Raw genomic sequence first — 25741 nt, forward strand, 5'->3', positions numbered from 1 at the left:
CTTACGAAGTGATCACTCTGTAAGTCTAGTATCCAGCTAACACCATATAGATTTATTTTTATCAATCTGAGGAAGCTGCCCTTTATTCCTAGTTTGCTGAGAGTTTTGATCATACACAGATGTTTGATTTTATTAAATGCTTTTTTGCGTCTATTGGCATGATCTTATTATTTTCTTCTTTAGTCTGTTGATATGATAGATTACATAATTGTTTTTTTCATTTTATTTATTTATTTTGTTTATTTTTGTTTGAAATATTACAGATGTCCCTTTTTCTCCCCAATGACCCATTCTATCCCATCCCACCCCCCTCCCCATTCCTTCTCCACACCGCTGTCTGTGTCCTTGGGTTGTGCATATATGCATATCAATTCTTTGGTTAATCTCTCCCCCTCCACCCACCCACCCTCCTCCATCCCTCTGAGATTCGTCAGTCTGATCCATGCTTCCATGTCATTGAATCTATTCTGTTCATCAGTTTATTAAGTTGTTTAGATTCCACATATAAGTGAGATCATGTGATATTTGTCTTTCTCTACATTAATTGATTTTTTCTTGTTGAACTAGCCTTCATACCTGGGATAAATACTACTTGGTTGTGATGTATATAATTCTTTCTATTCATTGTTGGATTTGATTTGCTAATATTTTGTTGAGGATTTTTTTGCACCTATGTTCATGAGAGCAATTGGTGCACAGTTTTCTTTTCTTATGATGTCTTGTTCTGGTTTTGGTATTAGGGTAATGCTGGCCTAATAAAAGGAGCTAGAAAATATTCCCTCTGCTTTAATCATCTGAAAGAGATTATAGAGAATTGGTGAAATTTCTTCCTGAAATGTTTAGTGGAATTCACCAGTGAATCCATTTGTGCTATGAGCTTAGTTACTGATCAGTGAATACTGGGATTAAGTGAATATGGCTTTTTATGGAGACATGATTACATTTTGGGGCATTGGAGGGTAAAGCCATAGCCTTGTACGTATGAGAGGGGCTTCACCTGCTGGGAGAAGTTATTCTCTATGTAAAGCAGTTTGGAGTCTCTGCTCAGATCAAAGATCTGTGGGAACTTCCCCCCAAACCACTACTCACTCACCTACAAGAGTGAGCCTGAGCCCCAGGTTTGTATCATATGACCTCCATTCCTATCCTATGGCCACACTTGATTGGACCAGAGATGGACAACTGACATAATTTGGACCAGTCAGATGATCTCTTCAGGGATTTAAGACCGAGAGGCAGTTACCCAGTTTCTGCATAGAGTTGGTTGGCATCGAGGTGCCTAGGACACAGGAGTTGTGGACCAGTTGTTGGAGCTAGTACATGAGAGAGGTGTGAAGTTCTGCCTGCTAAGAAAGAAGGGCAAGGTGGAAACTGATCTGGTTGCTGGAAACAAGCAGACAGAGTGGGGCTTAGGGGCTGGGGATGGAGAAGCTCAGAAGACTCTGCCTGGGGCCCAGCAAAAGACAGAGAAAGTGTGGGAGGTATCTTAGCTCTCCTCTTAAGAGGGCCAGGCCTTGGCTTGTGTTGGGGTGAGGGAAAGAAAGTGATGCCAAGGCAGAAACAAGAATCCAAGTCTGGGCCGGAGCAACCGAGCTTCCCAACAGGGAGCACTGAGGGCTGAAGCAGGACTGGGTCTAGCCCGCCTCTGCCCCTCCACCCTGTGCCTCGCCCTTTAGTCAGCAGAGGAAAACAACCAATGGAACCCACGGCTTTGCAAACACAAAAAGTCAGGCTTTTTAAAAAATATATGTTTTTATTGATTTCAGAGAGAGGAAGGGAGAGGGAGGGAGAAAACATCAATGATGAGAGAGGGTCATGGATGGGCTGCCTCCTGCAGGCCCCCTACTGGGGATCGAGTCCGCACCCCGGGCACGTGCCCTGACCCAGAATCGAACTGTGTGACATTCCGGTTCATTAAGTGGACGCTCAACCACTGAGCCCCGCTGCCCCGCCAGATAGATTTTATTAGATAGACTTTAATTAGAAGTAAACTGGAGAGTTTTATGTGCAAATGCATTTTGATTTTTAAGACAGAACCACCACCCCACTGTTAACTCTGGTGCGTGCGCGTGTAGGTCAGCGCCCCCTTGCGGCCATGCCTGCGGGAGGGCCCATGCCTTTAGCAGGTCTTAAGGTCTCCTCCGGCCCACCTCCGCGTAAACTGATGAGCTGTGCTCTTCTCTTTCCTTATCATTAGTCATTCCCATCATTCCTTCTCCTTGAATCCTGAACCGCCCTCAGTCATCTTCCTTTTCCCTATCTCCCCAAAGCAAAGGCGCCTGGAATTATGTGGGTGTGGCTGGGGTGGCTCTTGAGGTACCTTAGGCCACAGCTATCCTCTTGAGGTGAAGCTTCAGCTTTCTGAGTCCAGGGGGTAGGAGTACCGGGTGCGGGAGGACCAGAAGCGCAGGACCATGAACACCACGGCTCCGAGCAGCAAGAGGGCGCCCAGGGCCCCAAAGAGAATCCCAAAGAAGGCGCCGAGTTTCACGCTCAGGTGCTCACAGCGCTCGCCCCAGGGCGTATAGATGGAGAAGGGCGCGCAGCTGGGGACAAAGAGAGGGCACGGGTCAGCAGGGGGCAGGCCCGCGCTCAGCCTCGCCACCCCCCCGTCCGCCCCCCGCCCCGAGGAGGTTTTCCACGACAGGCTGCGCTCCGCTTCAGGGCAATAGGCCCAGTCAGCCCTGAGACGGGTGCTGAAGAGAGGGCACCAGGCAAGCAAAGCAACCTGGGACGAATTCCCCCGGGGTCAGCTCCGGGAGAACAGCGGAGAAAGGCGGGGCTGGCCACAGGTGAGCATGCGCAGTCACCAACCCAACCGCGTCCGGGAGGGCGGGGCCCCGCTCGGCCCCGCCCCCGCCCCCGCCTCCCAGGCCCTGGGAGGAGAGAGGCCTGGCGGGCCTGCAGCTGCAGTGGGGGCGGGGTAACCGGGGCCGCTGGCGCGACTGGAGGGCCCAGCGGGCGCCGCCCTTTTCCTTAGCAGGCCTGCGGACAGTGCTTTGCCCTCACGGGAGCCCCTCAGACTGGTGATGAACTGAGAGGGCCTCCCCTGCCTGGTTCTCTTAAGAAGGGGCAGGGCCCGGCCTGGACGCAAGACAGAGGGTTGGTTCCTTTTCCCCACGAGGATACGGCGGGGTGTCCACCCAAGAAGCAAAAACAGGTGGAAGAGTTTGACTTCGGAACCCATATCCTGCTACTTAACTCACTGCGTCCCTTAGGCAGGGTCCTCATCACCTCGGAGCTGCAATTTTCTCATCTTTAAAGAATGGTCATGCTACCTACCTAGGAGCTAGTTTGCGTTTCAGAGGTAATATAGCACTTTTATTCTCCACACCGAGTAGACACTCACACATTGCATTTTCCATTATCCCTTGTTTCCTCTGATCCCAGCTTTCTCAGTGACAAAGGGAACCATCGTACTGTGCAGACGTCCTGAGGTACCATGGCCTTTTCTGGGCCCTTTGCAGTGTCTTTGGCCCCGCCTGGATCCCCGGGCACTGCCCTCGGCCCCCTGCCCCCTGCCCCCTGCCCCACTCACCGGCAGCTGAGCCCGTCGGGCAGGTGCTGACACTGGCCGCCGTGCTCACAGTAGCCCTCACTACACGGGGACACACAAGTGAAGCCCCCCTGTGGGCTGTAGACCAGTTTGTAGCCCTTGTAGCTGTTGCATTTTAAGTAAGTCCGCAGCGTGCTCACGTTCACTGTCGGGTAGGACACAGATGAACACGGAGAGCAATTGATTAACACCAAGTCTGTACCTTTTCAATCAAGAATCCCGTTTTAGGCATTTATCCTTAGAAATAATTGGAAGAGTACACAAATGCATAGGTTCATGGAAGTCCAGAGCAGCATGGTTTAAATAGTAACAATGTTTGACAGAAGTGTTGTTAAGGAATATTGTGTAATGAGTGAGCACCACGGTATGGAAAATGCATTGGTGAAGAGCACATGCTTTGAAGGAAGCCAGACTCGAGTTGAAATTCAAATTCTACTACTAAATAGTTGGGTGATTTGGGAAATTTTCTTAATTCTTTTAGCTTCAGTTTCCTTATCTTTAAAAGAAAATGATAATAGCACCTCCCTTACTATGAAGTTTAAATGAGATAATATATATGAGAATATTCGGGATAGTGCCTGACAGAGTAAGCACTAAATTAGTGGTCACTATTAGTACAGCATTCTATTTAAAATACGTGATACCGCACTATATTAAAATGTTACAAAATAATATATCAAATGGGAATATGCACACAATATACAAGGCAATGTGTTCACAATTGTTTAATAAGGTAACCAAACATTGGGTGTAATTTGATCCCTTTATTGTAAAAGAAAATTTAATATGTGTGAAGGTGCCTATGCAGAAAAGAAAAATCAGATGGATACGGATTTGTGCAAAACGAATTTGTCTTTGGAGATTGAATTACAAGTGATTTTTTCTCTTCTTTTTGTTAATTTTTGTTTCCTAAATTTATACAATAAACGTATTGTACTTGTATAATAAAAACTATGGGTGTTCTTTCTATTTGTTTGTTTTCTTGAACCAGAGGCATAGCCTGGTCTGGGGTAGTTGTTCCCTTATCCCCACCCCTAAGCCCCCACCACACATACACATAGCAGTTCAGAGCATTTCACACCGTTGCCCCCAGGAGGGAAGAGGTTTAGTCCGCATTCTGGAAGAAGCTCTTGCTTGGTCCTGGACCCAAGTAACAGAGCAGCTTCTGTTGGGTTTGGCACCATCACTGCCCTGTTTTCTGTCTTGCTTCCCAAATAGGGGGGGCTATTCCTTTCCTTCTCTGACAAGCTCGTCAACCTATCTCATTGCTGTTTGGGGTTAGTCAGGGGCTATCAGAGCAGAAAGGGACCTCAGAAATCCCATCTCATTTTCTAGATTGGGGTGTCGAGGCCTGGACTGGATATGGCTTTTGCAAAGGATCACCCTCTTTCAGGGAGGGGATATCTGTGGGCCTGGGCTGGGTCTCCAGCCTTCAACTTAATATCCTCCAGCTGGACGGCAAAGGCAAAAGAATGTCTTTGTTTATGTATATAAAGTACAATGGTATTTTAACAAAATGACTGATGATTTTATTAGAAGAAAGTAAACCTTTGGCAGCAGTGGTTAGGAGGGCAGCAGTTGCTCTGTGAAACTGTGAGCATGGATGCGGATTTATCAAGTAGTATTTTGTGTTCCTGCTCTTGGATCTAGAAAGCTGGTGGGTAAAATGTTTACAATTTCTCTCAGAAATTACAAACAAAAATACTAAATTTACTTGCTTCTTGCAATTTGAATACTTTTTTTTAACCATGGGTTTGTGTGGGCTGAATATCTGTGACAGGCTCCCTCTGTTTACCTCCTCCCTCAGCTCTCCTTGTTAGTGTCCCCAAAGGAGTGACTCACAAGCCATCAAACTGCACACGTCTCTCCTGGAGATGGGGTGGAAGACTACGTCGTTCCTGGGCTCCTCACTTTTCTTCCACATCCCCTGCGGGGCCTGTAGTAAAAATGCTTCCACCACTGCATCCAGCAGCCGGGTGTTCAGGAAGTCGATGACAGGACCCTGAGGGCGGTACTGGAACTCCGAGGTGACGTTCCAGCGTTGCAGGGAGCTTCCTGAGGCCGGTGTTGCTAGAGGGCTGCTGTGTGGGAGGCACAGAGTGAGGGGCTAAGGGGTGAGGGGTAAGAGGGAGGACTCCAGGACTAGGCAGGAACAATCCCACTTACATTTTTTGCACTTTGCTATTCCAGAGAAAGGCCCGGATGTCCAGGTTCTCCAGTCGGTAGGCCACCTAGGGCAGATGGTTGGGGGTAATGGGGGGGGGGGGTGAGCCCTAGTCCAGAGAGGAGACCCCTCCCACTTAAATGCATCTATTCATCCCTGTCCGTTTCCATCTTTGAATGTGAGCCCCAGGACCCCGTCTCATCCATTTCTGCATCCCCATGCCCCACCCTAGCCCCGTTACTGGCATGGGTCCCTGCTTAAAAAAGTTTGTTGGTAAGTGAAGGACTTTACATACCTTCCCCCACTCCCAACCTCCTATTACAAGGGGGGAACCTGAAATGAATGGCCCCACCTTGCCTCTGATCCCTGACTCACCCACTCATTTTCTCCCCATATGTATACTGAACATAAATTATGTTTGGCCAGACCTAAGGGACGGTCAGGTGCTGGGATGTCAGTATGACTTAGGAATGGTCCATATTCAAAGGCCCATAGTTTGGTGCAGTAGACAAATGTCCACGGATTTTACCAGACTGTAGACTGCTGTAGTAGTAGTAGTAGTAGTAGTAATTATTATTCTAATTTTGAACACTTGTGTTTCAGGAACCATGCTAAGTACTTTACATACATTATCAAACCTTGACGCAACCTATTAATGTAGGTATAATTATTATCTTTGTTTTTATAGATGAGAAATCAAATAATTTGTCTAATTATTAAACCTGGTCTAATGAGTGGTAGAATCTGGATTTGAACCCAGGTATGTAGGATTCTAGAGCTTTAACCATGGGCTACTTTGCCTGTAATTGAGGAATGGACATGGGATGGGAGCCAAGAAAAGGGAGCCCCCAGTTCCCTCTGGTAAGTTAGGGAAGGCTTCCTGGAGGTGAAAGGCCTTCTGTGTTTCTTCCATATAATACCCAAGTGCAGGTCTCGAGGGATTCTCAGATGGAGAGGCTGGACCCTAGACTCTATTCATTTCAAGTTGGCCATTCCAACTCCCTCAGAGGTCTCTGTCTGGAGGCTTCCTGCCTTCCTCACCCTGGGCCTTTCCTGAGGCAGGAGGCTCCCATCTCCTCTGGTAATTGAATCTAAATGGATGACGAAACTGCAGAACGCACAAGTGTTGGCTAAGACCCTGCCCTGAACCTGCCAAGATCCCCCTCCCCACTCAGAGCCACCTGCAGTACTGACCGAAGCGTTGACCTCTGCCTCTGTGGCATTTTCTTCTTCACTGAGAAGGAGCTGGATGGTTCTTACGGGAAGCTCTGGAGATGGGAGAAGCAGATTCATAATCACTCCATGCGTTTACCCAGACTTACCCAAAGAGACTGTTGGGCCAGTCCAGGGAGGCCACCCGATTCTACAGTGATAGGTCACCAGGGAAATGAGAAGTGGCTGAATCTGCCAACCCTCACGCTAGAGCTCATTTGACTATGATCAGGGCCTCCCTGACTCTCTTCTCACTGAGACACAGGCCACCTTCAGTCTTTTCTCATAAGACCACTCAGGCCCATGGTTCATGCCGCCCCCACCAGCTCCCATAGCCTACAGCTTACCACCACCCAAGAGAAATTTGGAGTTCTGTCCTGTGAGTTTGAGGAACTTTGCCCTGGCTCTGAGTCCCCCATCTTCCTCCAAGAGAGAGGAGTGGCAGTGAGGATGGGGAGAGGGGAGGGGACATCTGGTGATACCTGACTCGATGGCTGGAGTGAAGGCGTTCCCAGCCAGGAAGCAACGGGTGTCTGTGAAGGCTGAGGGGCAGGTGCAGGTGGGCTGGCAGCTCAGGGTCTGGGAGATGTAGCAGTGGCCGTGGTTGTAGCAGTAATTCGCAGGGCAGGACTTGTTCTGACAGCGTTCAGAGTCATCCAGAGCTGCAGAGAGCAGTGGTCAGCAGCACCATGCCGGACAGCAGCGGGCAGCGCCCAGCCCACGGAGAGCTGCTCCCAGGACAGCCTGGTTTCTTTCCCCTAAAGCCCACTCAATCTACGCTCTGCTTGCGGGCCACTCGGAACCTCAAACTATCCTCCCTGTTCCAGGCACTTCTCTACCCGAAACCATTTTCCTCTGCCAGGTAGGTATTCTCCCACTTTTGCTGAGGAAAGAGGGTGTTTATCAGTCCTTCCACGCCAGGAAAGGACCCAGAAGGCTTTCCCCACTTCTACCCCCCTTTCTGCCTTTATAAGGCTATGGCTCTACGCACTCTGGCCTCTGTTCAGATTTCATTTGGGATTTCATTAGTGGGGGGTCTCACTGTGATTTATTTCCCTCATCATGACTCCAGTGGCTGAGAGGTCAAGGAACAGATGGTGGCAGGAGGACTCAAAGGGGATATGAGGCACCCCTCCTGCCAGATGCCCATGACAGCCCCTCCAAATGTCCTGACTGGTGGGGGGGATGCGGAGACCCTGGGCCTTGCATCTCTGAAGACTCCAAGTAGCCTGAGGACCCAGCTTGCCTCTGGTTCCCTGGCTCTGCCAGAAGTCTCCTCTCTTCTCCAGGCCACTTTCAATCTTTTGCCCTGGGTTTTCCCATCAGTGTCTCAGGGCTGCTCTGCCCCAGCCTCTCCCCCATGCCCATACAATCTTTTCTCCTTCAGCCTCGCACCCTGCCATGCCTACTTTACCTTCTCACCACACGCCCTATGTTGATCATTCTAAATACTTGCTAGAAAAGGGAGAGGGATGATTTGCTTATGGTTGTCCTAGACCCTCCAAGTGTCACCTGTCCCCAGAACCTTTTCCTTTCAGGGCCCTGTTCCCAGCTTACGTGCACAGTGACGCCCGTCCCCAGTTAGGTTCGGGGGGCAAGCCTCGCAGCCCTGCCCAGGAACACACTTCACATTCGGGAAGCACTGCTCCTCACAGGGGTCCTTGGTGCGTTCACAGTAGAGACCCAAGGTGTTCTCATCACACTTGCAGCCGGCCACCTGGAAAGGGCTGCTGATCACTGGGCAGCCAGGAGGCTGAACCATTAAGGGCATCTGGGCATTTCAGAACTGACCCCTCTGGTCTGAGAACCCACGGACCCTGAGTCCCTATCTTGTTTCTGCCGGCATCTACTGGCACCTTCTTGACCACACCCTGGGCAGGCATGTCCCTGCCCAAAGGCACACGGTCTCTAGCCCACTCACCTCCCTGGGCCATTCTTTCCCCCACCGTTCTGTCTGCCTGGCCCCTACCCCAGGTGCTCTGCCTCTTCCCTCTCACACCACATCTCCTTGCCTGAAATCTTTATTAGAGTAAGACGGGGTTAAATAAACAAATAAATATTCTACTATCCCCTGAAAACTAGATCCCCTGAAAGCTGTGGTTTCCTGTTCATCCTTCCCTTGCTGACTCCCAAACCAAGAAGACAGAGCCTCTCTGCTCAGCACAATGAGAACACAGGTAACCAGAACAGTGGCACAGGGAAGGCAGTGCTCTGGGAACCTCATCAAGCCCCCTGGTCTCCCTTTTCTGACTCCTCTACTGAGAGGACTCTGGAAATCTCCCTGAAATACAACTCTCAAACATGTTTTCTTCCAAGACTGGATATTCTGGGATCTCTAGAGTAATATATTGACTTTAATCTCTGTTTTTCCCATTCTCTATATATTTTCCCCTTTTCCAGCCCACCTCTTCCCAGCACCATAATGATGAGACCCCAGAGTGAAACGGCTGTGCAGGACATTAAGCCACCTTATGAAAGATTGCCTGTGTCTGAGCAAGGCACAAAACTGCAGGGCACCTCCCTGGGTCTGAAGAGGGAGGAGTGTGGAGCTTGGGATCTGTATAGACTCATGCCCAGGGGCCACACTTTCTTACCCCACATCTCAGTGCCTTGTTCCAGAAACATGGAGCTGGGGACCACTGGGGAACTCTAAGAAAGCCTAAGGTGGAGGTTTCCTACCAGCCTGGCAGAAAGGGAGCTGGGCAATAAAAATTTAGTTGAGCTATAAGCAGTAAAGAAAGTTCTATGTCTCACACGAATAAGTCTGAGATTGGTGTCTGCTCTACTCACCTACCATAGCTCCACTCACCTCCCAACACACACAATTATCACAGAGGGGCTAACGACATCCCTCCAATTGCACTACCTTTCCCTCAAAATGGAAACTTCCTTCCCACCCTCCTCCCAGCACTCACCTCCAGGGAGGAGTTGCCCACCCAGCTGGTCTGGTTGTATAAACACTGTTCCTGTCCCTTGCAAGCACAGGCCACGGTCTTTGGCTGGAGTACAGAGGATAAGTTGTTCTTGACATTTCTTGCTAGAATCTCCAGAGTGAATGGTTTCAGTGAGCTTGGTGTCCAGAGCAGTGTCCCATTCTCTGCCCCAAGGAAGAAGAGATCGTTGAGAGGTGGAAGCCTCATCTTCTCTGCCATCTGACACATCTTGGTATCTAAGACCCTGAGAGCTGATGCTGGACTTTCCCCGCCTCTCTCAGACCACCCCTCAGCCTTCACCAGGCATTTCCTTGAGTGAGGCTGGCTTGATCCTGGACATGCTTCAAGCTGCAGGTAGCACCAGCCCAACTAACTGATTGTCTGGTAGAACTCCATAGAGGGGAAGGCAGCTGCTCCTGAAGAAACCCCCAAAGGGCAACCTTCCTGGGCCTGCACTAGGATGGGACACCCGGGGGGATGGGGGATGAAGGCCAGATTCTCCCGATACACTCCCAGGCTGCCCTGCAGGCCAAGAGGGCTTCACCTTCGCAGCAGCCCCATCCCTCGCCCTGATTTCTTGCCACCCTCTCACTTCTTGAACCTTTGGCCAGCCATCCCCTTCAGACACCAGACTGCAGTGAAGCACTGCTACACATCAATAAGGACTCTTCTGATCAAACCAGTCTTATGTTTTCCAAGAAAAATAGCAAAGTTTCCTTAAAAGAGCAGCTTAAGAGGAGCTGATAGTGGGGAAAGAGAAGAGTAACTTCCAGGCCCTCAGGCTTCAGGGGAAGAGTCCAGCGGGGAAGAAAATCTCCTGATGCCATTGTCTAGGCCCTCGGAGGATGCCATGTGGAGCAAAGGGTTCCAGACAAAGCAGTCCCTTCTTAAGCACAGAGAAAGAAAATGAGGCAGAGAGGTGCTCAGAGCTCAGAATAAGGTCCCTGAGGGCTTTGGTTTAGCAAAGAGCAGTCACCAGCATAATTAGTGCTGGCAGCAGAAGGCAAGCTGCATCCTGTAGGCTTTGACTCTGACCCTGACCCACATCATGGCTGCAGGCCTGGGCGCCTCCACACCATGACTGAGAAAGAGAGATGCAGCTGCTCTGTCTCAGCACAGAAAAGCAGACAAGGAGAGACCAAGTTAGGTAAACATGGTTGATAAACATAAAAATAGCGACAAACGTTCCAAATGAAGGTAGTTGTAGTTCTTTACATCTTGTTCCACATTATATCCTTTTAAAAAGTAGATATGAAAATGTTTTAAATTAGGATGTGTTTGTTGTACTTTATTCTAATAATTTGGTGATTACACAAAGATGACTAAAGGTGATTGCATATTATTAGGTTGAGATGAAAGGACCTTTGCATCAGTTGTGCGTGCCCAGAGTCAGTGTGGCTAGCAGGCCCGAACTCCATAAGCCCATGACTATTCACCGCGGGGGTGGGCCCCTATTTGAATCCTAGGAATCATCCCTAAGAAATGCTGGTCCTGAATATTCCAATGGAAAAGTGACATGAAATTGCACAAGGTATAATAATGCAGAATTGCCCGAAGCTTGATTCTCAACGCATCCCCTATGTCCCCAGCTAAGCCTTCTTACCAAAAAGCTTGAAGTCGTCAGTGTAGTTGTTTCTGAGAGTGAATGTGACGTCCTCAGAGCTGCTTTTGTAGTGAATCAACGTGGTCCTCCTCATGTAGGCTTCCACCAGTTGGGGACCATCGATAGAGGGTGGGTACTGATCTGGAACACAAAGAGGGGATTTGGGGCCCGAGATAGGGCACGCTCTTGCCTTGTGGGCCTCCTCTCTCTTTCTCCAGTCTTCTGGCTTGTGTGAGGCATTCACAGGACTGTGACCCACCTCTGGAAGCAGGAATTAGTCTGTGCACCTGCTCTCAGGCCTATGCAGAGCAGACTGGGGTTGTACTGCCCATCCGGCCAAATCTTTATTCTCTCTTTATCTTCTCCCCTAAAGGGATTCATTTCAAGTTCTTTCCTGATCAGAGTGCTATGCTGGGCTTGGTATAAAGTGAATCTGAAAACAGAGCTGTTCAGACCATCACAGAGTTTTACCTTTGGAAGAACGCTGAGAACCATGAGGGTAATACCTAAATGGGCATTGCATTTGTCAGGAAATAGGGAGTTAAACTTTTTCACTGGTCTCTGCTTTTTGGAGCCCTGCTATTTCCATTTCATTTTTTGTTCATTCATTCATTCATTCAGTCAGTCACTAACAAGTATTTATTGAGCACCTACTATACGGCTGGCACTGAGGACACAGCAGTGAGCAAATAATACAAAAGATACCTGTGAACACTAGGAAATATGTTTGATAGTTACAAATGCTAAGTAGGAAACATAAAGCAGGGAAAGTGAATAGCAATGTGGGTGAATGTGAAATTTTAAACAGGCTGGCCAAGAAAGGTGACATTTAAATAGAGACTTGAAGGAGGTAAGCAAGCCTATGGGTCTGGGGGAAGGGCGTTCCAGGCTAAGGGAACAGCATGTGTGAGGCTTTGGAGCTGAGAGTGAGCCTGGTGTTTTGAAGGACACAAAGAAGCCAAGGGGGCTGCAGTGGAAAGAGCAAGGTGGGAGTAGTAGGAGATTTCAAGAGGCAGATTGAATAAAGCTTTGAAGGTCATCGTGAGGACACAGTGAGCTGGTGAGTTGTGGGAGGGTTTGAACGGAGGAAGAACATGAGTCAAAGAACCTGGGAAATTAAAAAAATGTGTAGCTTAAAGGAGCATCGTGGAAGGGGGCTCCTCATCTGCCCCTAACTCTGAAAACGCTTCCCTGGGCCTCATGCCACTTACTGAGGGTGTCGTTCATCTGCTGGTATCTTCCAAAGATCATCCTAGTGTCCAGTCCAGCCCTTGTGTTTCCTGTGGCCAGGGTGTCATAGATGCATTGCTTTTCTCCATTACACTTGAGGGCCAAATTTTTGTCCAAGTTGTTGTTCAACAATTGGGGAAGAAAGACAGGGGTGAAGTTGGAAGGCAGATGGTCTTCCCTCTTGCCGAGGAGGCTTGTTCCGTTGATTTTCCCTGTAACACATGAGGTTCGATGGTGGTGCCACCAGGGGTGGGACTCCAGGTATATTTCTGCAGTGCCCACACCTTGCCCTCACCTTATAGGGCTTCAGGTTGCGGAGTGGGGGCATGAAAGGACAGGTTGATTTCCAGCTTCTGAGACTGGAAATCCCTGCTCTAGTGACTGAAAGCCACCCGCTTCCCTCATCCTCTCCTCCAGATAGAGAGACACAGGTGGGAGTGGAGTGGAGGGGACAAATCTGGGGTGACACCAGAATCCTCAGCATCTCCTCACTTTTCCACCCCTCCCTCATGAAGGACAGAGGTCTGGTCCCCCCAGGTCTCTCTCCCTCTACCCCCAGTGCTCTGCAGTCCAGACTCACAAGTCATTCCATAGTGAAAAAGCATCTCTTCAGTGCTCCCTCGGGGAATGGTGGTGCCATTGGGCATCTTGAAGTCATCTTCCGGATTGTCATTCCAGACCCCTGGGGGACAGAGTAGGAGGTCAACCACCCTGGGACTATGGTTCTCCCCATTCCCTGGGAACATTCAGCTGGTCATACTCAAGAGGCAAAGAGGAGCAGGGGGCCCAGGAAGCCTCTCTGGTGCATCTGTTCTTGGCTCAGTCCTCCAGGAGGAGGGTCGGGGATGGACCATAACCTCAGAGCCCACCCTTCTACTTCAGGGAGGGAGGAGAAGAGAAGGAAGGAAGGAATCGAGGTGATGGGGGGGGGTGGGATGGTGTGAGGTGCAGGAAGCAGGAGGGAGGCTGCTGGCCCCACCCTCCTCAGAGCCCATCCTGAGTGCTCCCTTGGCTGCCCAGAACTGGATCTTTAGGAAGACAGGGAGTGACCCTTGAAGGTAGCTGAAGAGGTCCCTGTCCTTCCCTGCTGCTCTGTGCCCCCAGGATTCTGTTCCCAGGAGGCTGAGAAAGGGAAGCTCAGCTTGGGATGTCCAGGGGACAGTGGGAGGGGGAGCCTGGGGTCGAGGCTCTGAGCTCCTGTTGCGGCTGTTGCCTCACAGGCAAGGTCCAGCCTGCCTCTTACCCAGGAGGCCCTCTGTGTGGTTTCGGTACTCCTGTGGGAGGCTGCAGGAGGCATGGAGGATGTTGGAGAGAGCTGTCGCTGAGACCACCACCGTCCCGTCTAAGCTGACTGACACCAGGGAGCCATTGCGGGTCACTACGACTCCAGTGGTGTTGAAGACTTCTTGGTCTAGAACGGTGGGAGACAGGTGAGGAAGAAACCAGGATTGGGCCCCGAAAGGCCCAAGACTTGGCAGTAATGAAGGCTCAACATGCAGAGAGGACACTGGAAGCAGCTCTGGGATGTCCTGTGGGCGCCTTCTCCAGTGGCCCCAAAACCAAACTCACAGGACACCCCTCAAGGCTGCACCCACCACTTCTAGCTGGGGACTGAAAACAGGGGCTACCATAGGGAGGCTGTCACAGCACTGGAGGAAAGAGAGGCGTGAGGAGGGGACATTTAATACCTAGTTCCTGGGTGAAGAAGCTGCTCGGCACAGCTGCTAAAGGGATAGCAGGGGTGGCCGCCACTCTCCTCTGCCCCAGCGCTGCCACCTCCACACCCCCTCACACTGATCCCAGGCGTGGGGCACCCTCTGAAGCCTCACAGCTGTGCCCAGCCTACCTTCTCTGTCTTCAAATGTCACAGTCTGGTTATTGAGCAGCACGTGGATTGTGTCATTGGGTTCAAGGAGCCACTGAACCTGGAAGGAAATTGGAATAAGGCTAAGCCTGACCTGCAGGTGGGCCCCGAGGCTGAGAACGGAGGCTGCAAAGGCCTAGAACCTGAGCCCTGGGCGAAGATGAAGGCGATGCGTGATGACAAGGTTTCCCTACCTAACGTGTATGGAGTGCTTAGCATGGGCCAGGCTCAGAGCTGGGCAAGTTCCTTAGATTATCTCCTTGAAATCTCACAATACCCTGTGGGGTGGGTAATATTATTATCGCCATTTTCCTATAAGAAAACTAAGGCACTGGAAGCTAAGTCGTCTATTCAGTCACATAGCTGGTAGAGCCTGGATCCTAATCTTGTGTCTCCAGGGTTGACTTTCAAACTACACAGGCAGGTGGCGTCCTCCCTCCTTCCTGCCCCCTTCCCTTCTTCCTTCTTTTTCTTCTCCTCGGCCTCGATTTCCAGCTGAAGAGCCTCAAGGGCTCTCTGGGAGGGGAGCAGAGATGCCTGGCACCTGCCGCCTCACTCACCGTGATGGGGGCCAGGCTGCTGGAGTTGTATTGAGCGGCAAAGGCAATGAAGTTGGTGGCCTGGGCAGAGCCGGTCTGGGCAGTGCGGCCCTGCAGCAGGAAGGAGGAGTTTCCACCCTCGGCCCTCACCAGCAGGAAGTCGCCCAACCCATTGAAGGTGTAATTGGCATCATCTAAGGTGGTGATGTGGGGGTCCCCGAACATCCAGGCTGGAAAAAGAAGATACCAGATTGGCATGGCAGAGGAGGGAAAGGTGCGAGATTCCCCCCTGCCCCCAGGCGGGCCATTTCCCGGTAGACTCGAGCCTGGGGAAGTGTTCATGGCTTGTAGAATCCTCCCTGGAAGCCCTCTTGCATTTTTGTGTCCCCACCCCACCCATATCTCCTCATTATCTCCCCCCATTCCCACCCCTTCCCAGTACAGTGTACAAGGCCCCCCTGTTTGCCGTCCACCAAACACCAGAACCATCTCCACCTTCCCTTGTACCCACAGCCCTGGCCTATGCCCCAAGAGGCTGCCCCTCCCAGATCCTCTGACTTGGGCCTTCTCCAGAGCGGGCCCCAGCAGCCTCACCGGGCCTCGGGGGCTGGTACCCAGAACAGTCAATGTGGGGCCGCCTTTGTTGGTACAGGACACAGAAGGAGGGGTGGTCACTCCAGCGGCAGCACCAGTCCTGCAGCTCCAGTTCTTGCTCTGTGGAGAGGAGCAGTGTGTTGAGGGGTGTATGCGGGGAGGTGGGACATGGAGGACCTGCAGAACCCAACTGGAAGGTTCCTGGGGCAGGGTGATGTGGGTGGCAAGGGCATGGCTTGGGAATCAGGCATACCTCAGCTCAGATCCCACTCTGCTCAATGACCTTAAGCCATTGACCAGTTACTATCTCCCTTGCAGGCTTGTCCCAAGTGGGCTGGCACAAGGTCAGAGATAAAGAACTTCCTTTCTTGAAGGATGGGGTGCTGAGCCCAACTCTTCTCAAAGTGCTGGGAGTGGGAAGTTGTGGCTGATGGTCTGGGACTGTGGAGGCTGCTTGGATTACAGGGAGGGGGAAGACACACATTACCTGCCCCCACACCTGTGCCCTCTAGCTCCTTTGAAGAGTGAGGGAGATGACTCCATGTCTTCCCCTAGACAGCCTGCTAAAATGGGTCCAGAGAAACAGGATCAACTAGGCCTCTCCCCTTCCCTAGAAAGATGTCCCCATTCTGCGCTGGGGCTATGGAGCCAAGTGGAGATAGGCCAGAGGCACTCAACCATAAACCCCTAAGATGTCAGCTGGAAGGGATGTTGGGAACTGTCTAAGGTTACAAGAACAGGAAACTGAGGGCCAGAGAGGAGCAGGAACTGGGAGAGAATGGGGACAAAAGGCTTTGTTTTGTGGGTCCCACTGCTTGGTGTGGAGCCCAGGGCTGGTCTCTGACAGAGACAAGCAGAGAGCTCTGGAGGAAGTGGGGTTGAGATCTCTGTGGACACGCATACCAAACTGCCAAGGGCTCTGCGCACTCCAGCCTTGGAGAAGCTCTCCCCATGGCCCGTAGCTGCAACACACGCCCACACGCCAGGAGGAAAAGCTGCACAGCTGCCTGCTGCCGAGGCCCCACCAGCCTGCAACAAGCCACACAGACTCAGGCCTGGATGCCTGTGGTGGGGGCAGGATTGGGGTGGGGTGTTTCTGGGGAGGGGCTGAGGGTGCATCAAAAGGGACAGGTTAGGCGTGACAGAGGGATGGTGGGTGGGCTGACGGGAGACAGTGGAGATGCCCCAAGAGACAGGAGGGAGTTGTCACCTATGTGGATGGGCTGGAATCGTAAGTCCCATAGTCCTTGCTGCCAGGTGCAAGGGCAGGAGATGTGGTTCCAGCCCCAGCTGGGCCACTGAGGCTGTTCCTTCAACCACTGCAGGCACCTGAGACGGTAGTTGGGTCTTTCTTCCCTGTGCAGCTTATAGACCTGCAGCCCCCTGAGGCCTGGTGGAGCAAAGAAAGAAGGGGTTACCCCAGGGCCTGAGGCCACAGGTTCTGCTTTAGCTTTAGGAAAAAATCAAAACTCAGAAATGTACCCTCTGTATGCCAGTTTTCCCCTCTGGACAGCCTTTTCAATGGATGGGACCTATTTTCGATTGGCAGCAATTCCTCTCCAAAGACCCCTTTGATGTGACCTTCAAAAGCCCTCAAAACTTGGATGTCAGGGTGAAACCCTGGGACAAGGTCTGGGCAAGGAGGCCTCATCTTTACCCAACTCAGAGCCAAACCCTGGCTCTGAGCTTCAGTTCACCTTGTCCTCTACTTTTTGGTCTGTCATTTTAAGCTCCAGCACCTTCCAATCCCCTCAGACCAGTTTCTCCTAATGCACCTTATATCTCAGTGAATGATGCCACCAGCCACTAGCCATCTGCTCAGACACTTGGCTTTCATCTTTGACCCCCGGCTCCCCCACCCCAGACACATCAGTGGCCAAAGCAGCTAGGGCAGAAGCCAATGCTCAGAGGCCCGCTGGGAAGACACAGAGAAATAGGCATGTGAAGCTGGGACTTGCTCCAACACCCCAAGGCTGAGGAAGCATCCTCTCTGTGCACACGCCATCCTTGGATGGGAGAAGTAAGTGAGAGAAGAGATCCTGACAGGGGGTTTGAACTTTAAATAGGCCTTCAATTAATTGTAAGTTATATACTACCCACTCCAGCTGCCATGAGTGAGAAGGGGATTACAGAGCCCAGTAAGATATAATAAGACATTAGATTTGACCTCATCCCCACACAAAAGAAGTAATTGTTAAGATAGCTACAGTTTGTTAAGGTTTTGAAAAGAATAATCTTTGTCTTTTTTTTTTTTTTAATTTTTCTTTATTGATTTCAGAGAGAGGAAGGGAGAGGGAGAGAGAGAGATAGAAACATCAATGATGAGAGAGTCACTGATCGGCTGCAGCCCACAACCCGGGCCTGTGCCCTGACCGCGAATTGAACCCTGATAGCCTGGATCCTAGGTCGACCCTCAACTGCTGAGCCACGCCCGGCCGGGCGAAAAGAATATCTTTGTTTATGATTACCTGCTCACTTGTCTTCCCCACAATGACCTGGTCTCAGGGGAAACATCAGATACTCTCCCCCAAAATACTCCCTGTCTCTCTCTCTCTCTCATATTGCACCCCACTAGGTCACAAGCCCATGCATCGTGACAGAAGGGCCCTAACCCGACTGGGCAGCATTCCCCACAAAATGGCACCCATGATTTGACTTAGCTTCTGTGTATCAAAAGTTCTTGCCACAGAACAAGCAGAACTACTTCACGATTTACATGGCTGATTTCAAATGCTAAAATGTCCTTTGTTCTATCACATTTTGGAAGCGATCATTTCTTTCCCTTTGGGGCCTCGGGCAGTACACTGAGTCATGGAGGAGGCCCCATGGGCTTCTTCCTGACACTGAAGTACTGGCCTTCTTGCCAGAGTGAGAGCCCTTTGAGAGCAACATAGTCAGTCTGTTCCCCTTTATTTTATATTCCTGGTTCTTAGCACAGTGTCCAGCACATAGCAGGTGCTCAATAAATAATGACTAAATGAATGTCAGCCCCTGGAACCCCTCTTGGCAGATTCTCTAAGGAATCTCAGTGGATTCACACTCCCTTTCCGGGACAGGACACTTGGAGTATTGTCCTAACTACCCATTCATATTCCCACACCCTGCCACACCTCTGTCCTCACTTCTAGGATCTGGGCCCCCACCGAGACACCTCCTGGGTTTGGCTCACCCCAGGGAGGAGACAGAGCCCCAATGGAGACTGGCCTGAGTGAGGGTGCCGAAGGTACCAGCTGCTTCCTGGGCAGTGCCAAGTCCCTCTTACATCTGTAGGAGATCAGTTTGTGCTGGGGACTCCCTTCAGGATGGCAGGGAGTTGCCCCTCTAGGACTGTCATGGCCCACAAAGTGAAAACAGAAGAGAATTTAAGTCCAGCTCAAGGTTGGTTAGGCGGTACTTTTACCTGAGTTGGAATCCAGGAATTGGTCTGGACGATACTTCTTCCACACTGGCAGGGATGTCAGTGGGCTGTTTTCATAATACCCGTCTCCACTGCAGGCGAAGGAAAGAACCATAGGCCTCTGTCACACACAGGCCTCTTTCCTCCCAGTCCACGAGCTATTCACTCAGCCAGGCATCACTCACTCAGTCCAACTAGTCATTAGTTACCAGCTCATCGGACAATTAGTCAATCAGTTGGTCAGCCAGCCAGCCAGCATCACTGACTCCCACCACTAAGCAGGAAAGGGGCAGGGGTGGGTGGGGCAGGGGTGGGGAGGCTCTAATCTATTCCACATCTGATCTATAATGGCCGGAAACTGGTCGTGAGGCAGGGGTGTGAAAACAGCAGAGTCCAGGCTTCCTTCAGGTTAGTTTCCCTTCAGCTAGGGGCTGGCGGGGACAGCATGTTGGGATGGCTAAGGGCCAGTCTCTGAGGCCGGGCAGTCATGAATCCAACTCCCGAGGCCAGCACTGAGTAGCTTGGTAATCACGGGCAAGCGACTTCACCTCTTTGATTCCCAGTTTTCACATCCGTGCAAAGAGAGAAAGAGATCACAGTAGCATCTACCTCACAGTATTGTGAGGATGAAATGTGGTAACATTTCCAAGCCCCCCAGAACTGAATGAGGCCCTGACGCAATAAGTGTTCCCCCAGTCGTGGGGTTCAAAGCACTGCTCCAGGAAGGAGAAAATCCTGCAGACTCACTCTGGGTACCTCCCTCAGAGCAGTGACTCCTGATCTTTTCTCCTCTGACACAGGATGGGTGACACATACAGGTGTGACACCTTGGGGGATGGGAGAGGCACACTCAGGATGGTGTGAAATTCCTAAGTAGTTAGATAATTCCACTCCTTTCTCCTTTGTGGCACATTAAAAAGCAAGCGAAAGCAGTCTAATTACAGGGGCATACTGAACACCCTCTAAGAGAAAACCATTCACAGCAATTACCAGTAACAAATGACATGTGACCGTCACAATGGTCACCAGCACCAGGAAATACCGTGGTTGAGAACTGTTGTGTTAGAGACCCAGCTACCTTCACACATAGGAACCCATGCCACCCTCTACATTCCATCCCTCTGCCCTCTGTCTTTCCCAGTGACCCCACTGGAGCTGTTGGTGGCCTTGGGTGAGGGATTTAATTGCAGCCCAGGGGCACCAGTGTCAGGTAGGCAGATTTCAGCCTCAGATGCCTGAGTTCAAATTCCTGCTTTGCCCCTTCCCAGCTCTGTGACTTTAGGCAATTATCTATTTGTACCTCAATATCCTCATCTGTAGAATGGGTAATAAACAGTATCTCTTTCATGGGTTTGTTGCAATAATTAAATGAAATAATGCATATTAAGTACTTAGTATAATAAATATTGACTATTATGATATTTGAGAAGTCAAGAGAGGTCAGCTAATGTCGGTGGAAATCAGAGAAGTCAAGCACTGGGAATTATTGCATTGCACAGGTTCTGGGGGAGGAAAGAGAATGGCAGTGAATAGGGATCTTTTAATGTGAAACAGAAAGAAATACAATTTGTTAATGGGAACTGGCACCAGTGTGAGTCAGAAACATCAGCAGGGAGGATTCAGCCTGGCCCTGGGTGTGGAAGTGTGTGTGCAGTGAAAACACCACTCTGTACCACTTCCCGTTATCTGCTCAGAGCTCATACCTGGAGAAGCCCATGAGGGCCCAGTTGCCTGGGTGCTGGCTCACATCCCACTGCATCCCACCACTTTGGTAGAGAAACAGGGCGAAGGATCTGCTCCCATCTGTGGAGAGGATGGCCTGGTAGGTGTTGGTCTGGGGGTTGGTTGGGACAAACATGAAGATGCCCGTGAGAGATCTGGAGTGTCTTTCCTGATGTCTCATCATTCATCCCACACCCCTGCCTCCACACACACATCATCTTTTCCCGGCCCACCTAGAGAAAAGGCATGGGCTTAACATTCTGACAAGTCTGGGAGTGGAGGGCACCGTTCACTCTTGCTGTCAAAGCACCTAGCACGGTAGATCTGCCTTCTTTGTGACTCCCTTCCAGGAAGGGGGCGATAAAAGGCTCTGGGTTAGAAACAGTTTGTATAAGAAAGAATCAGAAACCTGAGAGATTAGCCAGGACACCAGAGAGCTGGGAGAGGCCTATGTAGCTTCCTCAGGAATATATAAGGACATTGTCCAAATGTCTCCTCAACCTGAACAGTGGGGAGGACCACAGCAGGTGAGACTGGAGGTTCTCTGAAGGAGAATGCCAAGCACTGTGCTTGTGCAAAGTAGGTAATCAATGAACTTGGTGAACAAATGAAGAGATGAGTGACTTTAGAACAGACACAAGGGAGGACTTCTGACTGTAAGAGCTGTGAGTCCCCAAAGGGAGGACTAAGGAGATTGCATGTTTGCCCATTTCCATTGGAAGGCACCATTGTTGAGAGCCCATATTTGTAGTCAGACAAATCTCAGTCCCAGGTCTGGCTTTGTCATTTGCTAGTTGGATGACCTTGAGCAAGTTGCTTAACCTCTCTAACCAGCATCTTTCTCATCTCTAAAATGTGGATAATATGATCAGGTTGAGCCATATAAAATTGCCAATAGTTAGCCATCTGACTTACAAAAATTCCATTTCATAAATTTCAACCTCTTAATACCCAGTACTCTGGGCTGCTGAGGTCATGAGAGTAAAGGGTTGGGGCAGCCTGGTGCTTGTGAGTGCTCAGCATCCGGGCAGGGGGCGGGGATGCTATCATCAGCAATCTGTCCTAGAGTCAGAAAGGGTTTCAGAAGATTGGCCCCTGCCTAAGATTCTAGGATGTCTGATGTCCAGGTGGTTCAGAAGGAGCTGTCCGTGGGTCCACTCACCCCAAAGGCCCTCTGGGCAGGGTAGGCAGAGGCATTGACCCATGTGACCTTTAGAGTCCACCTGGCTTTATAGTTCCAGGTGTTTGTAAAGCTTTCAATCCATGACTCCACCTGCTGGACTATAAGCGGTTTGTAGTCATCATGGAGCGTCTCATATTCCTAGGAAGGAAAGGTAATTAAGGACAAAGAAATCAGGGTCCCAGCTCAATACCTCCGAGTTACCCCACTTTCTGCATGGTAATCCTGATCACTTTAGTCTACCCACATCTGACATCCTTCCCTCTTCCAGATCTACATTTTTCAGTTAGCTCCTTCGATCCATAAGATTAATTCATATTTGATGGCACAGAAGCCTGGGGTGTGTGGAGTGGAGAGTCAAGGCCCAGAAACCCTAGTCTTCTGGACTTGAACTCATGCATCTTTTAGCACAAACTGGCTTGGACAGCATAACCACTGGTGACCATTTGAACCTCCCCCTGTTCGACCGAAGGCTCCTTGAGGACAGGCATGTGTTTCTTCATCTTTGGACCTTCTACATGTAGTGCCTTGTCCATGGCAGGGGCACAGTCCACATTCACCTGCAGGAACTTTTGTTACACGCTCCCACTGACTGGAATCATTAACCCAATCCAGGAGCACATGCAGGGGGCCTGCCTGACTCATTCTAAACTGAAACTCTGGATTGTCAACCCCCATCCGTCACCAGCAGGTTTCCTCATGGTTGTGTCAGGGCATTCCTGAGTTTATGTAATAGTCCTAATCTGCTTCCTCCCCACCCTCATATTTAAGCACCAATCCCTGCCCACACTGAGCCCGGCTCTAACAGCAGTAACATGTGCACCACCTTCCACACAGCCCTTTGTCTCTTCTTGTCAGCTCCTGGAGGACCCTGAATGCCAGACTTTGAAAAGCCCACCTGGTAAAATATGGTTCCCTGGCTGCTGGAGAAATCAGCATCATCCCAGAATGGAGCCACCACGGCTAGATGGTCCCTGACTGTGAAGCCTCCAAGGGGAGGGTTGGGGTAAGAGAAAATCTGGTACTCGAACTCCGGGAAAATGATCTGACCGTTATCTGTGAACTGAGCACAAACGTTCTTTGGATTAGCATTCAGAGCCGCCTTGGGACAGCTCCTCAGAAGTGGGACCCCCAAAGGCCTCTCTGGGTAGAACTTTAGAGGTGTCAACAGTCTTTAGAAGGTCATGTCATCCATCTCCCTGCCTGCTGGGAGAGTCCCTTTACTTAATTCTCACATAAATAATCTACCTTCAGGACATCCCTCTAGTCCCAAATCCTTCTTAAGGTGATAGGTGTTGTTCTGCTTCAGCAGCAGACCCTGTCTATAGGCCAGCCTGTCACAGAGCAGAGCCTTCTGGGTAAATCCCCGCAGCTCCATCCTGAAGCTAGAGCCACATGAGATGGGGCTAAAAGGACTGAAACCCTCACCTCATCACTGAATCACACTTTCATAGTGTGTCCCAACTCAACCCCCCTCACTGAGAGCCACAGGGGCCACAACTGTTATTCCAGCTCTCCTCCAGGACACAGGGGTACTTGGACCAGGGAACCAGAGAATAATTACAAAAAATGTAAAATGCATCCAACAGTCATTTCCCAAGTAGAGCTTCCTGCTCTTAAAAAGGGCCCTGTAAAAACAGTAGAGAGCTTACTGGGCCCTGGGACCTTTACTGAGATAGATACTTCAGTTCCTGTGGGTAAGCGAGCCTTGTCAAGCTCCCTGTCTTCCTTGGCTAACATTCTGACAGTAAAGACTGTGAATGCAAACTGAGACAGAGGCAGGGATACAGCAGGTGCCTAACAAGTGTTGCTTTCATTCTCCCTTCCTTTCCATCAGGATCATGGTCATGGTCATGGTCACAGTCACAGGGCCATCTTGGAGCCCTAGAGAGGGAAACAGGGCCCAGGGAACACAGGTCACAGATCCTGTCATTTGGGCTGCAGCTGAGGACTCACGTAGAGGAAATCTCGGAGAGAGGAGCCGAAAGGGAAGCCAATCTGGGGCCTGAAGAGCGGCGAGGGGAAGTCCACACTCCTCCTGAAAACCTCCAAGTCTCTAACAAGTGGCCCGTAGGGGAAGAGGGAAACACCTGGGCCAGAACAAAGAAGAGCAGGAAGTTCTCATGGGTCCCGACTTTTTTAGACTGACAGGGATCCCCAGAGAGTTTCCACAGCTGATCTACTCTGTCCTCGGTTCCCCTAACTGGGAGCCATCGAGTCTTCCCCTCTCCCCCTTTCCACTAGTATTTAATCCATCTCCTCATTTTACCACTTAAACTGGTGCTATCATCTCATCCTTCCCACATTGGGAGAAAATCAGGTCCTGCTGTCAGCATTCAACAAATTATTCTGCAGCAGTTATGGCACTCATAATTCTTCTAAGGGTGAAAAGACAAAACTCTTCCAATGCAGTGAAGATGAGTAATTGAAAGACCACTTCATAGAATGAGACTTGTTTCCTAAGATGGCATATCTCTAGATAAACTTAAAGACCCCTTAGAATTTGTCCTAAGGCTCTTTAGAGGTCCTTGGTTAATTTGAGAGACTTGGTCCTAAACATTTCTCAACTACGTCTTCTTCTTTCCATACTCACTTGGTCTTGCTTTGAGTCCACAGCAGTCTCTACACTGCTCTCCTGGCCTCCTGCAAATCCATCTTCCACCCCAGCCACCATAGCACCATTCATAAACGCAAACCTAGCCACGAGTTCCTTGGCTCCCACTGCACACAAGATTTCCTTACATCACAGACTCACTTCTCAGCACTCTTCACACTACTTCCAGCAACCCCAAATGCTTTGAGGGTCTCCTCCCCAGGCTATACTGGGACTACTTCTCATGTCTATATCTTTATTCCAGCTGTTCAGGCCCTCCTGCTGGCTTGGGTGTTTCTTCTTCCCCAGCTCCTATTAATTCTTTCTAGGAAACCCCCTCTTCACCTTGAACTCACCCCCACATTCCTTAGGGGGCCTTTCATTGCATGCGCCTAATACCCTGGGCTCATTTCTCTAATTGCACCCACAGAGGCAGCATATCTGTCTCTTGCTGGACAGCTCCTTGATCATTATTCTGTCTTCACCTACTACCTCAGTGCCACGTACAAAGCCAGCCCTCAGCACCCAATTCTGATGCTGTGTCACTGTCCCTTGTGAGGACCTTCTGATGTGAAAGAGCAGAGTCTGTGAGCAGGCAGGCTGAGACTGAGCATTCAGTTACATCACCCTATAAAAGAGATATCGGAGCAGCTTGACTTCCCATGGCCCAGAAGGGGCAGTGGAGATATCCACAGAAATAACCACAAGGGCATTGGTAGATCCAATCCAGCTGTCACAACTACAAGCTCCACATCTAGTTCAATCCTCTCCATTCTAGGGTGGACAGGTCTCAGCTCTGTGCCATCACTTACCTTTCTCTGGCTTGATAGGGACTGGGGGAGCTGTCAAGCGTGTGCCTGTGGATGTGTTGGGATTTGTGGTTGTAAAGGTCTGGGAAACTGTTGAAGGTAGTGATGTTGCTGTGCTTCTCTCACTGTCTGTCCTCAGTGAGGTTGTGATTGTTCCTGGCACGCACGAAGAAAAGACTGGAGTGGGTCTTACAGTCAGACAGTAGCAGAGTCAAAAAGAGTCACAGACTAGGAGCTGGAAGAGACTACTAGAAGCCCTCTTATCTCTCTCTTGGTCATACTCATACCAATCCCTGCAGTTAAGCAGTTGTCTGCTGGGGCAGAAGGGACGGTGACCCTATCACC

At 50.4% G+C, this 25741-nt stretch overlaps 1 protein-coding gene across 1 annotated transcript in view; it reads right to left on the reverse strand.

Annotated features, from left to right (window-relative positions):
• Positions 1 to 2179: 2179 nt before the first annotated feature.
• MUC4 (mucin 4, cell surface associated) overlaps positions 2180 to 25741 on the reverse strand; it is a 49790-nt gene continuing 26228 nt past the window's right edge. Inside the window, exons 5-27 of the mRNA XM_087817811.1 lie at positions 25400 to 25552; positions 23951 to 24084; positions 22893 to 23057; positions 21977 to 22135; positions 20796 to 20926; positions 19096 to 19184; positions 16906 to 17085; positions 16599 to 16724; positions 15696 to 15815; positions 15123 to 15331; positions 14545 to 14623; positions 13942 to 14109; positions 13279 to 13380; positions 12680 to 12910; positions 11469 to 11609; positions 9848 to 10029; positions 8490 to 8649; positions 7415 to 7594; positions 6915 to 6988; positions 5723 to 5787; positions 5399 to 5637; positions 3539 to 3701; positions 2180 to 2546 (exon numbers count right to left, since the gene is read on the reverse strand). Of these exons, the coding sequence (XP_087673937.1) occupies positions 2354 to 2546; positions 3539 to 3701; positions 5399 to 5637; positions 5723 to 5787; positions 6915 to 6988; positions 7415 to 7594; positions 8490 to 8649; positions 9848 to 10029; positions 11469 to 11609; positions 12680 to 12910; positions 13279 to 13380; positions 13942 to 14109; positions 14545 to 14623; positions 15123 to 15331; positions 15696 to 15815; positions 16599 to 16724; positions 16906 to 17085; positions 19096 to 19184; positions 20796 to 20926; positions 21977 to 22135; positions 22893 to 23057; positions 23951 to 24084; positions 25400 to 25552 (3443 nt within the window). The 3' untranslated portion in view covers positions 2180 to 2353. The remainder of the gene's footprint in view (positions 2547 to 3538; positions 3702 to 5398; positions 5638 to 5722; positions 5788 to 6914; positions 6989 to 7414; positions 7595 to 8489; positions 8650 to 9847; positions 10030 to 11468; positions 11610 to 12679; positions 12911 to 13278; positions 13381 to 13941; positions 14110 to 14544; positions 14624 to 15122; positions 15332 to 15695; positions 15816 to 16598; positions 16725 to 16905; positions 17086 to 19095; positions 19185 to 20795; positions 20927 to 21976; positions 22136 to 22892; positions 23058 to 23950; positions 24085 to 25399; positions 25553 to 25741) is intronic.

This window comes from Miniopterus natalensis, chromosome 6 (assembly GCF_054644295.1).
Source record: "Miniopterus natalensis isolate mMinNat1 chromosome 6, mMinNat1.hap1, whole genome shotgun sequence".
Taxonomy (NCBI): Eukaryota; Metazoa; Chordata; class Mammalia; order Chiroptera; family Miniopteridae; genus Miniopterus; species Miniopterus natalensis.